Source organism: Anabrus simplex, chromosome 3 (genome assembly GCF_040414725.1).
Source record: "Anabrus simplex isolate iqAnaSimp1 chromosome 3, ASM4041472v1, whole genome shotgun sequence".
Taxonomy (NCBI): domain Eukaryota; kingdom Metazoa; phylum Arthropoda; class Insecta; order Orthoptera; family Tettigoniidae; genus Anabrus; species Anabrus simplex.
Genome location: NC_090267.1, coordinates 523,883,705 through 523,898,725, shown reverse-complemented (window position 1 = coordinate 523,898,725; position 15,021 = coordinate 523,883,705). Strand labels below are relative to the sequence as shown.

The window sequence follows — 15,021 nt, the reverse complement described above, 5'->3', positions numbered from 1 at the left end:
TGTGCACTAGCGAACACTTTTCATCGGCATTCAAACTCGAAGGTGATGTCGGAGTCGATTAGCAATACTCGTTGACTGGTATTTTGTAAACACAATTCCAAATAGGACATGTTTCCGTGATAAATGGGTAAATCACGTGGCTGATAGCAGTAGTTCACTCATTCAAAATAAAGGCACAAGTAAACGATTGTTTAATTTTAATGCTATGTACTGAAATTAAGTAACAATGTGGTAAACTTCAAAATACAACGCAGAAAACCTCATTAGGATGTTTTTACAGGGGACAAGAAAAGAGAATGTGTTAAGTATTATTGTGTATACGAATAACATTTTATGTCGTGTATGAAACAGTGAAAGATATAAGCTACCGTTTCTAAAGATGAGATGAGAGTATTGAAAGGCATGAAAAAGATGAGAGAACAAACACGAAAACCTTTTCCGCCAGGGCTTATTGAATAACAGTGTGTCAAACACCCTCGTCGGCTCTAACTCGATCTGAGTATATATACATATATATATACATATATATATATATATATATATATATAACTTCTTCCTGCATTCATTGACCAGTTCAATTCAGTTTATCGATATGTTTACGATGACTAAACAGACGACACAAATCACACTGAATGGATGGATGTTCCAAAGCCTATTGCAGCTTATAAACACTCTGTACTTCATCAAGCGTAATTTCATTAACATTATTGTCCTCCTCCCCATGACCTCAGTTGTTCACGATATCACCAGGAGAAGATTTTCAAAATATTCCTTCCATCTGTGCATTCCCCGGGATCTGTTATGGTGTCACTTGACACTTTTAATTTCCTTTTTCCTTCCCTTTCTAAAATTCTTTATTGCTGTCCAGAACGGTCTTCCTGCTGCTTGCAGGTTATTACCAAAATCTTCCCACAACTTCTTCTTGGATTCAACAACTGTTTGTTTCTGCTCTCACTTCATATAAATCTTCATTTTTTTAGAATATAACAAAAGTTTTCTGATGCCTTGTGATTGTATCTGCAGGATAGCAGTATCACCAGATGTCACCTAATGATAAGTATATGCAGACATCAGCTTCGTCACTTTTTCACTTCTATATTGACAGAAAATTGATAGTCCAAACAATTTAATATTAGATCCATTTTCTTTTCTTCCTAATGAGATTTTTTTGCAAGTCTATGTCATGTTATGAATTGAGGCGAATTAAGCAGACCTGCTTAAATTTGAAGCTGGTACTCTTGTATGTTCACTGAAGTATGTTTTTTCTTTCACAGAAGAAGACAGTGAAGAATGTCTCCAAGGATGTGTTTGGCAACATTCACGGGAGGATCCACATCCCCAAGCAGAACTTGGGTAGCTTGCAGACCAGGAAGATGAAGGGTTTGAAGAAGTCTCGTACGGAGAAAGCAGAGATGAGGAAACGGAAATCTGGGCAGGAAGGTGCTTCTCCTACCAAGAGAATAAGGAATGAATTGTAAAACATTAACGAATTATAAAGGTTATTAAAAAAACACAAGTTGTCACATAATTTTATTCCTACAAATGTTTGTTGTACAAGATAGCTCTCGTCTCTTCACTCTCAAACCAGGCTGGACCGGATAAACAGTATGTAGAGAGAGGAAATGCAAGGTAGTACATGTGCTCTAGTTGAAATGAAACTACAAATTGTTGGCGTGACAGGAAAGCTTCTAGAGAATTGTGCACAGGGTCTGCTGTCAACTTCTGTTACTTGTAGTAGGCGCCGATTTTACTTTCTGTTGCTTCCGAAGTTTTCTGAAACGTTCTGTGAATGACATTCTGGCTTTCTTAGATTTAGAATGTGATGTTCTTTATCCTGTAACCTCTTTTTGTAGACATTTGCTTTCTTATTTGATGACATTTTCCCTGAAATGTAGAATTTGTTTCAGTATTTCACAACTTAATTCCCTAAATTTTTTAAACCCTTTAAGAATTCAGTTTGTTCCGTTAGTTTATCGATTCCTGTGATCTAAAGGCTTGCAAATGAACCCACTCACAAACTTACATGCTTTTATGCTGGTGGTGATGTGATTTTATACCGTATTTGGTACCCACTCCTTTTGTACGACATAGTCATTACTGTAGGATGCTAATTACCGTATTTACTCGCGTATTAGACCCCTTTTTTTTTTCCACTTTTACAGTCAAAAAATGCGAAGGGGGGTCCAATATGCAATAACGTCAAATTTCGTGCAGTGAACACATGACTTCTAGGCTATAAATTGTACACGTAAACATTCTACACTGTTCTTTAATAAACTTATGAATGTATTCTGTGTTTTACTGGCTATTTTCGTTCGAAAATTTATAAATTTAAAAAGACAATGGTGAACATGACTTTTAGGCCTACATATATTTTAAATATAATCAATCACTTTTACTTACCGTATTAAGCAATGTTAACACAAAATAATGAAAAAGAACTTAATGGCCAGTCATTTGTCACTGTCAGTTGTATTTGATAGTTCGGGAAACACGCGAGCATCGTCGTACCTACGTTACCAACGCTCAGCTGATGCAATACGACCGCGGCGCACAGCCCGCATAAAATGTAATACTGTACTCCAAAAGATAATTATTCATGAGGTAAAATAAATTCACAAAATATACACTTACTAACAACATCCGGCACTAAAATGAGAATACAAGAATAAAAGAGAGTGAGGAAATAACAAATTACGGTACTTACAGTTAAGGGAGGTTATGGTGTACAAAAGAAACACTCCACTGATCCGAGACTCAAGTAACTTTCTTGCCACGTGTATTTCCCGGAATAAACGAGACATGGTACACACAGAACTAGATACACTAACCAACACACAAATATCAATAAAACTACAGCTACAATAAACTATTAAACGCATAAAAAACTACGTTATTGCACTAATGCTGTGAACTACGCTATCCTAGAGAGATGAAGACTAGAAGTAATATAACAATTTAAAAAAACACAAATTACTGATGAAAATGTTCAAGATCGCAAACCGTATTGGTAGGCAAAAAGTCTATTTACAAGCTATAATGTTCAGGTTATAGCAATCCTAACCACTGCTTTTATCTGAAACATCGTCTGTGTCGTCATCTTCCCCGCTGCTGGCGTTACTATCCCACGTGACGTCGTCTTCACTCCCATCGAGAGCATTTGAGATCCCGTTTTTTTTTTTAAACTTTTAACAATAGTTTCGTTCTTGATAAGAGCCCACGCAGTGAGAACCCATTCACATATGGTTTCTAGAGATGGTCTCTGTATTCTCCCAGTTGGTGTGAATTTATGTGTAGCAGAAGCCATCCATTCCGAATAAAGCCTTTTCATGTGACCCTTAAATGGCTTGTTAATGGACACATCTAGAGGCTGGAGTATTGATGTTAGTCCTCCAGGGATGATTGCGAGATCCGTCTTTAGGGATTTCAGTTCGTCCTTAATGGCATCTAACAAATGACCCCTAAAGCTATCTAACACAATTAAGGCTTTCTGCTGCAGTAGTGCTCCAGGACGATGACTCCACACGGTTTTCAGCCAGTCTTGAACCAGGTCTGCTGTCATCCAACCTTTCTCATGTACTCGAACATGAATACCGCTCGGAAATTTTCCCTTTGGTAGAGTCTTTCGTTTAAATATTATGTATGGAGGAAGCTTCCTACCATCGGCAGTTACGCAAAGCATGACTGTACATCTCATTTTCTCAGCACCACTTGTACGCATTACGACACTAGAAGCACCTTTTTCATGAATAGTAGTGTTTCGGGGCATGTCGAAATAGATCGGAGTTTGATCTGCGTTGCCAATCTGAGAAAACAAGTAGTTGTTTAATTTCCTTTGCTGAATGATGTAACGATGAAAAGAGATGACTTTATCCGTATAATCGTGAGGTAGTCTCTGGCAAATAGTTGTTCGTCTTCTCAAACTCAGACCATTTCTCCTCATGAAACGTGTAGCCCAACCCCTGCTGGCTTTGAACTGTTGCCGACTGAGATTCAATGTTCTTGCCACTTCAAGTGCTTTAAGCTGTATCATATCATGAGTTACAGCAAAACCATCATTTCTCAACTCTGTTATATATTCTAGTACTCTGATATCGATCTCAGGATATTTGCCCGTTTTGGTCCCACAAAAAGTTCGCAAACTTTTATTTGCTGCTTCCAGTTTCTCTTTTTGCTTGCGCCAATATCTGATCATGTTTGGTTGCACATTAAATGTCCTGGCCGCTGACTTCACCCCTTGTTTCTCCGCTAAATTCACAGCGTTTAATTTGAAAGCTGCGGTGAAACTACATTTTTTATGTTTCGTACTATTTACCTCCATGATTTGAAGCAAAACTCACTTAACAACAGGCAACTTAACTAGACACACGCCACTATCAAAAGAAAGTTGTTAATAGTACGTTTTCGCGCCGTTATTGTACCGATACCACTACCTTCGTGATGTAAGCAAGCTGTACTACTGTAGGCGTCCGTGCGTGCTCACTTGTGTCTAGGCAATAACGTGCAGCCATAATCGGCTGTACCCGGACCTGCTCGGGTAATCTCGGCATATAACCCGTCCCACCAAGCATTTCAGCGCGGTGCAGCCAGCAGCACTCACAATGGCCAGTAGCATGAATACGAACAGCTGTTACTTTTTAGAATTAGGTACCGGTAATCAGTTTAATAGCCACAGAATCTCTTATGATAGTGTAATTCATATATTTCAGTTATTCCTATGTTGGTCTGGTTGTTCTCTAGACATGAGTGAGAGAGTACATTCTATTTCACTTGATAGTTCACCTCGTGGGTCACTTTGGAAATTTGAAAAGCGCTGTTGTTATTAACTTAAATAAGAAATTGAACTCAGGGCCCCGGGAACGGCAGCTAATAGTGCTAAAGCTACGGAAATAGACATCTCTTAACTATAAGACAGACGTATCACACGATTTTGGTGTGAGCTTGAATCGGGCGGGTCGGACGGACGAACCTTGAGCTCTCTCAGTGTAGAAAGCTGCGGTGAGTGGAGAGTTTCACTTCCGCCTCTCTTCCTGCAGGGAGGCCAACCAGCCGGCAATGGAACCAACAGTAACAAAGTTCGTCATATTGGCATATATAAGGTTAAGAATTCAAAGCATATTTTCATAAACCACCATTTGCGTCACAAGTACTGATTACATCAGCTTTTACGGGACATTTTAAGTCTCAATTCATTCACTGATGGCCGATTGCGAGTCTACGGAGGAATACTCGCCACCGTATTTTCTGACATGTTGGCAATTTTCCAAGACACAGACACACGTACTGTGATAGTCTGTAGTTGGAAAGTCGAGAATAAAAAAGTAGTAGGCCTATTTCTCCGTTTACGCTAATCCACCTACGAACTCGGACAGTATTCTGTGATGCTTGTACCGTACTGCTGTAGTGGCTGTCGCAGATAAAGCTGTCAGCTCCGATTGTGCCGATCTGGCAAAAGGCAGCTGAGGGCTCAAGAAAATGTGCGCAAACTTGTACACACATTTGTACGACGTCATCAGAGCTGCAGTACAGCTTGTAGTACCCGCTACGAAGTGGAATCGTTTATTGGTCTCAGCCGAATTTCGTTACGGGGTCTAATATGCAAGATTTATTTTTTTCCATTCTCTTGGTCTCAAAAAGCCGGGGGGTCTAATAGGCGAGGGGGTCTAATACACGAGTAAATACGGTAGTTTATTAATTGCAACCTCATCAAGATCTACGCATAACAATGCAAATGCACAAACAACAAAATGAAAACGAAACACAATTACTTACTGTAAGGGCAGTAGCACAAAATACGAAGCGTGGAGGGCAAAAACATGAAGGAAAAAGGGCAGGACCTTAACATTAACGTTTGACAGGTTGCTAGGTCAATATTACTAGCTACTAAATCAGAGACAAGATTAAATTTATTATAAAGAATTTTTACTTAATAAATTAAAGTATGAAAATTATAAAGGGAAATGTATATGTACAGTTAAATATATATTTTCGTTTTAAAAACCAAAATGCAATTAAAACTAAAGGGAGAAACACTATTTAATAATGAATTTTAAAATTAGATAAAATGAGCTGATATCAACATAGGCTACCTCAAATAATGAAATATTGAAAATCTCAAAACAGATATCATTAAGTAAAATTGTCAATAACGTTTACTTAAGGTACAGAAAGATTGAAATGTTGAAAAAAAGGAAAACTTTGGTTGTAACCATAATATTTGAACGATAAACACTAGATAATTACTACACGGAAATTCATTGAAAAACTTAGTTGGATTATAATGAGTATGCGGTTCCGCGACTATTATTATTATTATTATTATTATTATTATTATTATTATTATTATTATTATTATTGAATTTCCCATTACAAACCCTATTTTACAAGTAGTATATTAGGGTTATAGATAGTGAGACTAAGTTAATACATGACAATTCAATTAAAATAGAGATGACTTATAAATTAGATGGAGAAATTTAACAAACAGTTTATAACAACATCTTCTCTGAAATACCATAGTGAGAGGTGCTTGGTATTCTATATTACACATGTTTAAATGCATTAATAATTCATATCTACTCCTGTTAAAAATCGGACACTCAAATACAAGATGAGGAACAGTTTGTTGCATTTCACAGGTACAAGTGTAGGGCTTCTGAACACTGATTCCAAACCTCTCGAAGTATGATCCAAACTTTCCATGTCCTGTCAAAAACTGAGTTGTAATATGTTCATGTTGCAAAAACCTACTTTGTAATCTGTCTTGGATATTTGGAAAGAACAACTCTCTTGTTAACCGGCCATTATTGCTGGTGATCCATTCGTTGTTCCACATATCTTGTGTATACTCCCTCGGTTCCTTTTTTACATGAGACAAAGGAGACTTCAACAAGGCGTCAGAAGAAGTAGTAGCTACTTTGGCAAGTTCATCAGCTCTCTCATTTGCTTCTACTCAGTCATGACCTCGGACCCATTTCATGCAGATATGGTTACTGTATCCTAATATGTGTGATCTTATATTAACAGCTACTGGATGAAAGTTATATTTTTCTTGGATTGCTCTCAAAGCTGCCTGAGAGTCACTCAATATTTGTGCAGCACAATTGTGTTTTTTAATCCACATAACTGCCTGTTGTATAGCGCACAATTCGGCTTGAAAGACTGAACATGAGGGAGATAGTCTAAATTTTTCAGCATGCACCTCACTGTTATTCTGTAGCACTACAAAAGCACATCCTACAAGCCAGACATCTTTTCTTTGCTAATCCGGGATCCATCCGTATAAATATTGTAATTATGTGTGTTGCACACTTCTTGCAAAAGAATATTGGCAAATTGACTTGGGTGACCTGCTGTCAATGCATTAGCTTGTAGTTCAGGAGTGACCGTTAATGTCCTATCAGGATACAAAACACCTTTTTTTGTTGATGTGAGCTCAGCTTTGGCAATGGCTGTTAAATACAGAGGTGGGATTCCCGCCACAACAAGGGCTGCTTCCGTGGATATTGTGCAGTACGCACGAATAATTCTGAGTACAAAACCTCTTTGAATTTGGGCTAGTTTGGCTTGAACCCACTTCCTTTTCAATACATTACGATAAGCAGATGAACCATACAGTAATAATGGTTCCACTGCTCCATGATATATTGTCTTTAATAGTTCTGGATTAAGACCCCATGTCAGTCCGGTGGCAATAGTAAAGCCAGACAGTAATTTGCTAGCTTTGGTACACAGAGCATTGAAATGACCTCTAAATGTTAGTTTTCTATCTAAAACAACACCTAAGTTTGACATTTGATCCACCAATTTTATAACTTGTCCATTCATGTGTACTACAGGTGTTTCAGCTTTCCTCTTCCTCGTAATGAACATGCCGCTTGTTTTTTGAGGGTTGAACTCCAATTTATTTTCAAATCCCCAGTTGTAAATTATATTCAGCGCTGTATTAGTTCGAAAAGTCAAATTTGAAACATCATCACTTTTAAGTAAGAGAAGGGCATCATCAGCATAAGCAATTATGTGACAGTCAGTAGGTAATTCCAAAGTCAGTAAATCATCATATAGAATTATCTTGGACTACATACAGAACCTTGAGGACAGCCTTTTGTGATATTTTTGGTAAATGTAGTACTGCCCATTGTGAGCTTTGCCATTCGATTATTAAAGTAGTTTCTGATTATTATATACAAGTTTCTAGGACAGGATTTTTTCTTCAATTGATGTAATATTTTTGGCCACCAGGCATTGTCAAACGCTCCAGAAATATCTTGCGAGATCAGCAGAGCGGTCTTCTTTTCTGCAAAGACCTCTTCTATCCATTCGACTACCAGTCGTATTGCATCCTCTGTAGACTTCTGTGCTGTGAACCCAAACTGGTTGTCCTTTAAAAGATTGTTACTGCGGAGGTGGAACATAACTCGATCAATTAATAGCTTTTCTAATATTTTTCCTAACACTGGCAATAGACATATAGGCCTGTAAGATTTTGCACTAGCCTTGTTTGAAGAATTTGGTTTTGGAATAATTTTCACTGCAGCCACCTTCCAACAGTCAGGGAACACACCAAGTTTCAGGCACATGTTAAATATATTCAGAAATAATTTTGGGCAACACATTTGGATATTTTTTACTATATTGGCTGATATTCCGTCTATTCCTGGGGATTTATTATCACATTGTTTGTTGATTACACGTTGAACTTCTTCAAGTGTAAAGGGAGAATCATTTACCGTATCTGGTGCAATTTTTGTGGAATTTCTGACATATTTCTGAAAATTATTATCATGTGATTCTTCGGGGAAGAATTTTCTCAAAAGTACCTCTGCTGTTTCTTGAATGGTTGTTGTAAACCCACTCGCTGTTTGTAAGGTTGTGATAGTATTATTGAAATTTTCAGGTCTTCGTATCATTTTATATACAATGTTCCAAGGGTTACTGGTCTGTTGTGCAGAGCAGAAAGCTTTCCGTGCCTCATTTTTGGTTTGAATTATTTTTATTTTATAATCCGATTTAATTCTATTATAAGCCTCTTCATAATGTGGACGAAGTATTTCACAAGTAGATTGCTTATATCTCCTGTATGATGCTAAGACTTTCTTTCTCATCCGATCTAGTTCCGAGTTCCACCAGTAATTTTTTGCAGGTTTCTGCGACAATTTCGGAAGATGCGCTTCACAGATATTATAAATAGTTTGCGTAATGTCATTTATCATTATATTAAGTTGTTTGCTCGTAGTCACTTGTAGCACCTGCTCTGCTATTCTTTCAAGTTTCCGAGCAGCCATCTGAAAATGAGTCCACTGAACATTTTTTGTTTTAAAAATACGTGTGATGGATTGATTAGCACTAACTGTATTTATGTCTGTTTTAATTTTTATAGTAATAAGTTTATGATCAGAAAGACTAGGAGCTTCACTAACTTCCCATTCCACAATGTGTTTTAAAAGTGCAGGTGAACAGACGCTAACATCTATAAAGCTATTACTATCATTTCGACTGAAAGTTGGAATTCGTCCATCGTTAAGTATTATTAGGTTATTGGAGGAGCAAAAATCGAAAAACTGATTTCCACGACTGTCGGTCACGGGACTTCCCCATGCACTATGTTTAGCATTAATATCTCCAATTATGAAGAAGGCCTTGCCTTTCAAATCAATACAGAGTTCGTTGAGGTCATTTAAAACTTCACTTAAATCTTCCTTGGATTCACAGTAAATATTACATATATAGAAAGTCCTACCATTTAAGTCGACACCTACTACAACTCTGTCAGGGGAACAGTATTGTATCAACTGAAAAACGGACGTTGAAGTTGTTACGATAGCGGCACGCGGTCTATCACAGTTTTGCACATTATTATTGGTAATAACTGTACAGTTCAGACCAAATCCTACGACTTTGTTCCCTCTGGTGTTCGGTTCTTGTACACACAGAAGTTTTATAGCATGTTTCTCTTTTACATTATTAAAGTCCGATTTTTGTGTGAGTTCCTGCGTTGGGACAATTGATTTATGTAAGTTTTGCTGATATATATTAATTTCAGTCATAATTGATTTTCGATTTGATAATATTTACAATTCTTTTATAAATGGGACAGTCAGTTGATGTGGCAGGAAGATCAATTTTCAAGTGTTCGTACCTTGTTCTGGAAGCCATTTTCCGATTTGTGTTGCAATTAATGCATTCAGTTTTACTTTTAGGACAGTCTTTTGTTTCATGTAAGTCAGAACATTGAGAACAGATTAAAGGACTTTCATACTCTTTCGCAAAATGATTGAAGCCGTGGCACTTGTAACAGCGTATCACACGTGTATACTCGTTGACTGGACAACTACAATAGCCGATGTATAACCTCTCTGATCGCATTATGATGTTATAAACACTCGGTGAGACTTCGAACACAGAGTATTGAGATCTTCCATTCCTTGACTTCCTTACAAAGCATTTCGTATCTAGCAAGCTGTGCTTCACGAGAGGATTTTGTTCCAATATGGCTTCCGTTAGCTCCTCCTCCGGAAAATCCACCTCGATCCCATGTATCATAATTCGAGGATTTAATTTCTTCGGAATTCGTGCAGACAAGCCAGATTGCGTCTCTTGGATATGGTTTACAAAGTTCTTACACTCATCATTATTCCTTAATTCCAATATAACACTCTTATTTGAAGTTTTCTTGATGTTTTTAACTCCTACCTGCAGTGAAGCCAATTTTGTCTCAGATTGCAATATATTAAGGGTTTGCTGCGAATCTTTAACTTTAGTAGCGTCTTTTGGAGTAACCAGTACAGTATTAACTGTTTTCTGTGAAACTGATTGTGTGGACTGTGTAGTGACCAGAAGAACATCCGAGTAGCTCTGTTGTTTGCTTTCAGCTGTAGTTAGTTCTTCCCGTAACTTGAGTATTTCTTCTTTAAACGAGTCAAGTGTTTTCTTGATATGATCTGCTGAATCAAGTACTTTGCTCTTCCAATGTTTGTTGGTCCTTTTGTCAGAATTAAGCACCTCCTTAATGAAATTTATGTGATTTTCAGCACTACGATATAATTCATGCACATCTGTACACTCCGCCATCTTGATCTATTTTTAGGGTCCGCAACTATTAATACTCCTTAAAATTGAAATTTGCTACACTACCAAAACAAGTAATTAAAAGTCACACACAAGGACACACGTTCAAAGGAAGTAGTTGCTCCAACCGCGAATAAAAAATCACACAAATTAACCAAACTAGATTAAATTATAATAAAATAATAATGGAAAGCAATCCCAATTAAACAAACTATATCAAGGGAAAAATACTATAAACACAACAGGAGCAACCATTTACCGATCCCATAGTAGTCATCAAGGCCCCCCAAAATTTAAAACGTGGCCGTCAGATAAGATAAGAGGAGATGACACATAAGGCAAGGAACCCCAAACAGTGAGTAGTATGTGTCGTAAAGAGAATGGCACATACAGTAAAACCTTGTTAATTCGAAGTCGTTGGGACTAAAAAATCGGACTTTGAATTACGGGATTTTGAATTAACCGCCAATTCGCAATTCAGAAGTACCAACCCTCGCTGCGTTACAAAATAGTGTCATTAATTAAAGTCCCGAACAATGCAAATAACGATCACATCCAAATAATTAGCTGTGAAGGCAATAGCAACACAGTTACAAGACAAATTCAAACAACGAAGAAAATTAGGAAGGAAAACGCATCAAAATAAATTAACAGAATAATAATAATAATAATAATATTAAACATCACGACAATAATAATAATAATCCCAAAGAATAAGTAGACAAACAAAGTACGACAACACAGTAAGTTACAACTCGCACAAAATACAACCTCATAGATGCATAACTAGCGATTCCAAATTCCCACATAATTTAGTTACATTACTTTCACGAATTTAGTCCATAACCAATACAATAAAATTTTGTTACCAGACGTTTACAGTTTTTAATTAACAAACCTACGTTTCCAAGGGTGTGCGTTATAATGTAGCTCAAATTTACGATAAAATCACTCACTTTTAATCCGTGGCCGTACGTGATCACTTGAATTACTTATAATTTCCAGTACTTACTTGGAGTGGGGTATCCAATATTAAGACTTACAACACATTTAGAACTTGCTATGCCGGTCAACAGTTAACACACGCGCACACACACACAAAGTTTTCTTCTTACACTAATGAAATAATTAGGTTGGAGCACACTGAGAAGCATTCAAAAGAGTAAAGGGCATAGCCCTAACATCCTCGCACTCATCCACCAGAGTCACGCTCCAAATACTAACGCTCTCCCTCTACGCCAAGATGTCTTCTTACGAGCTCTACTTAACAGAGCCATGTTGAATGGTGGTAGCCAACACACTGTGCAAGCGCGCAGCAATTGATCGATAATCCAGCGAATCAGATTAATCCAGCAAATACGTAATAATAGGAGATATACCGTATTTCACGGCATAATCGTCGCACTTTTTATACCAAAATTTTCGAAAAAAAATTGTAGGGTGCGACCATTATACGATGAATATTTAATACCAGTATTTGTATTACTCAAAAAATGTATTTATAACTAAATTGTATTTGATACAAATTTAAGATGCACGTAATACTCGCGTTTATACATCAAAATAATTAAAATAGTCTAAAACAAAATTCATAATTTTTCGCAACAATTCGGCGAACGTTTTTCCAACCTGAAAATAAAAATGAACGTATTAAGTTAATTTGTCATTAATTTGAGTATTAAAGTTAAAATATTACACTTGCAAAAAAATTATCGCTTTGTTGTGAAATGCGGACTTACCGGTACGCAATTTATTCCAAATCTTCGGTGTCGCTATCGCAGGTTTCGCTATCTGATGCACCGTCCTCGCCTCTGTTAATACCAGTATCAGATTCTTCGTCTCCCTGCCACACTGCGTCATCTTCGGAACCGTCTAGTGCATTCGAAATCCCAGTCCTTTTGAAGCTCTTGGAGACTAGTTCAGGTGGTATAAGATCCCAACTCTTCTTCACCCACGAGCATAACAAGTCCAAGGGTGGACGCCTGATATTTCCGGCGGGCGTCAATTGCTGATCGCCGCTCATCATCCACTCATTGTAAAATCGACGTAAGTGGTCTTTAAAGGGTTTATTAACACATACGTATAGTGGCTGCAAAGCAGATGTTAGGCCACCAGGAATGACTATCTGTCGTGTCTTATTTGTAGTGAGAATTTGCTTCACTTCGTTCACGAGGTGACCTCGGAAACTATCTAAAACAAGCAGAGCTGGTTGTTTTAGTAGTGCACCAGGTCTTCTATTCCACACAGTTTTAACTCAGTCCAGCATGAGTTCTACGTCCATCCAACCCTTTGGTTGCACTCGTACATGAATTCCACGAGGAAACTGTATATTCTTAAGCATCGTTTTCCTCTTGAAAATGATGTAAGGCGGCAACTTTCTTCCGTCAGCTGTAATGGCTAGCATTGCCGTGCATCGCAACTTCTCACTACCGCTGGTTTTCATTAATACACTCCGTGATCCTTTTAGCGCAATAGTGCTGTTGCGAGGCATATCAAAAAAGATTGGAGTCTGATCGGCATTACCGATTTGAGAAAGCAAGTACGAAGTTTCCTTGCGCAAACGTATGACAAATCGGTGAAAATTTACAATCTTGTCCGTGTAATCAGCAGGCAACTTTTGGCTTAGTGTTGTTCTCCTTAGCACTGACAGATTGTGTCGTCGCATGAACCCCTTAATCCACCCACGAGTCGCCTTAAACTGAGTTACCGGTATGTTGTGTTTGCGCGCTACCTCCTGTCCCTTAATTTGTAACATTTCATATGATACACTGCAGCCATTGTTACGTATTTCACTGACGTACCTAAACACTTCTTCGTCAATTATAGGAAACTTCCCTGTTTTAGGACCTCTAAACGTGCGTCTAGAAGGGTTTGTGCTTTTTAGCTTGTTTTTTACTTTCCGCCAGTCACGCACCAACTTTTCACTCACAGAAAATTTTCTTTCTGCAGCTCTGTTCCCGTGCTGTTCAGCGAAGGCAATTACGCTTAGCTTGAAGCCCGCAGAATAGTTTCTATATTTACCCATAATCGCTTATAAATGCTTCACACGTTAATGTTTTCCGATATAAATGACTTTCCGTAATTGTTCACTATTAAAACAAATTATTTCTGCAAACACCCAAAACACAAATTAAAAACTTAAATTCTCACGCACACATGTCTACAGTAATCACGTAAATCTGAAACAAATAAATGCATCTGTGATCTGTCCATTCCAGAGCAGCCAATACTGTTAGGCAGCAAGGAAGCATGCAACAATTTATCAGTTTAGCTCGTTGGTTGCGACACGCTACTGCGCTTGCGCAAAGCTCGCAAACCGGAGCTCTAGCTAGCGCGGTGTAGATCTACTGTATAGTTGACTGTATTCCGAGACGTCAGTAACAAACATTCATTTTTTTCAGTTTCTTTTAAACATACAGTAATTAGGTTAATATTTCTTCCCAGTTATTGATGATTTTACATTACATTACTGACGAGTTTATAAAATAAAACTTTAATAGCATTGGATAATAATTATCTTGACTGCTTGGATAAAAGTTTTCATCCCATGCCCAGACACTTACGACGTGGTAGTAAGAATAATTCCGTGGAAATCTGCGTTATCGTCTTGGATTTCACTTCGTGCGCAATAACACAGGAGCCGGCCCCATGGTGTAGGGGTAGCGTGCTTGCCTCCTACACGGAGGCCTCGGGTTCAATTCACGGCCGGGTCAGGGAATTTTACTTGTATCTGAGGGCTGGTTCGAGGTCCATTCAACCTACCTAGCCGGTATTTCCTGGCGACGTTGCCGATAAGCGATAACTTACAGCCTTACGTATTTCAAATGGGAACTCATAATATGTAGGTGGTGAATAAACAGTACACTGTCTCGCGACCACGTTGTCAAACTGCCGATAGCCTACCGGTAAGCATAATATGTAGGTGGTGAATAAATAGTACACTGTCTCGCGACC

At 37.9% G+C, this 15,021-nt stretch overlaps 2 protein-coding genes across 3 annotated transcripts in view; one reads left to right on the top strand and one right to left on the bottom strand.

Moving 5' to 3' along the window:
- Nucleotides 1–1,531, top strand: part of Non3 (Ribosome production factor 2-like protein Non3) — a 182,257-nt gene extending 180,726 nt beyond the window's left edge. The window contains exon 5 of one of the 2 annotated variants that reach the window (XM_068226770.1): nt 1,275–1,531. In XM_068226770.1, coding sequence (XP_068082871.1) covers nt 1,275–1,478 — 204 coding nt within the window. In that variant the 3' untranslated portion in view covers nt 1,479–1,531. The remainder of the gene's footprint in view (nt 1–1,274) is intronic. The other variant, XM_067143683.2, reaches the window with a different exon arrangement.
- Nucleotides 1,518–15,021, bottom strand: part of LOC136866583 (8-oxo-dGDP phosphatase NUDT18) — a 115,995-nt gene continuing 102,491 nt past the window's right edge. Inside the window, exon 6 of the mRNA XM_067143682.2 lies at nt 1,518–1,884. Coding sequence (XP_066999783.1) covers nt 1,813–1,884 — 72 coding nt within the window. The 3' untranslated portion in view covers nt 1,518–1,812. The remainder of the gene's footprint in view (nt 1,885–15,021) is intronic.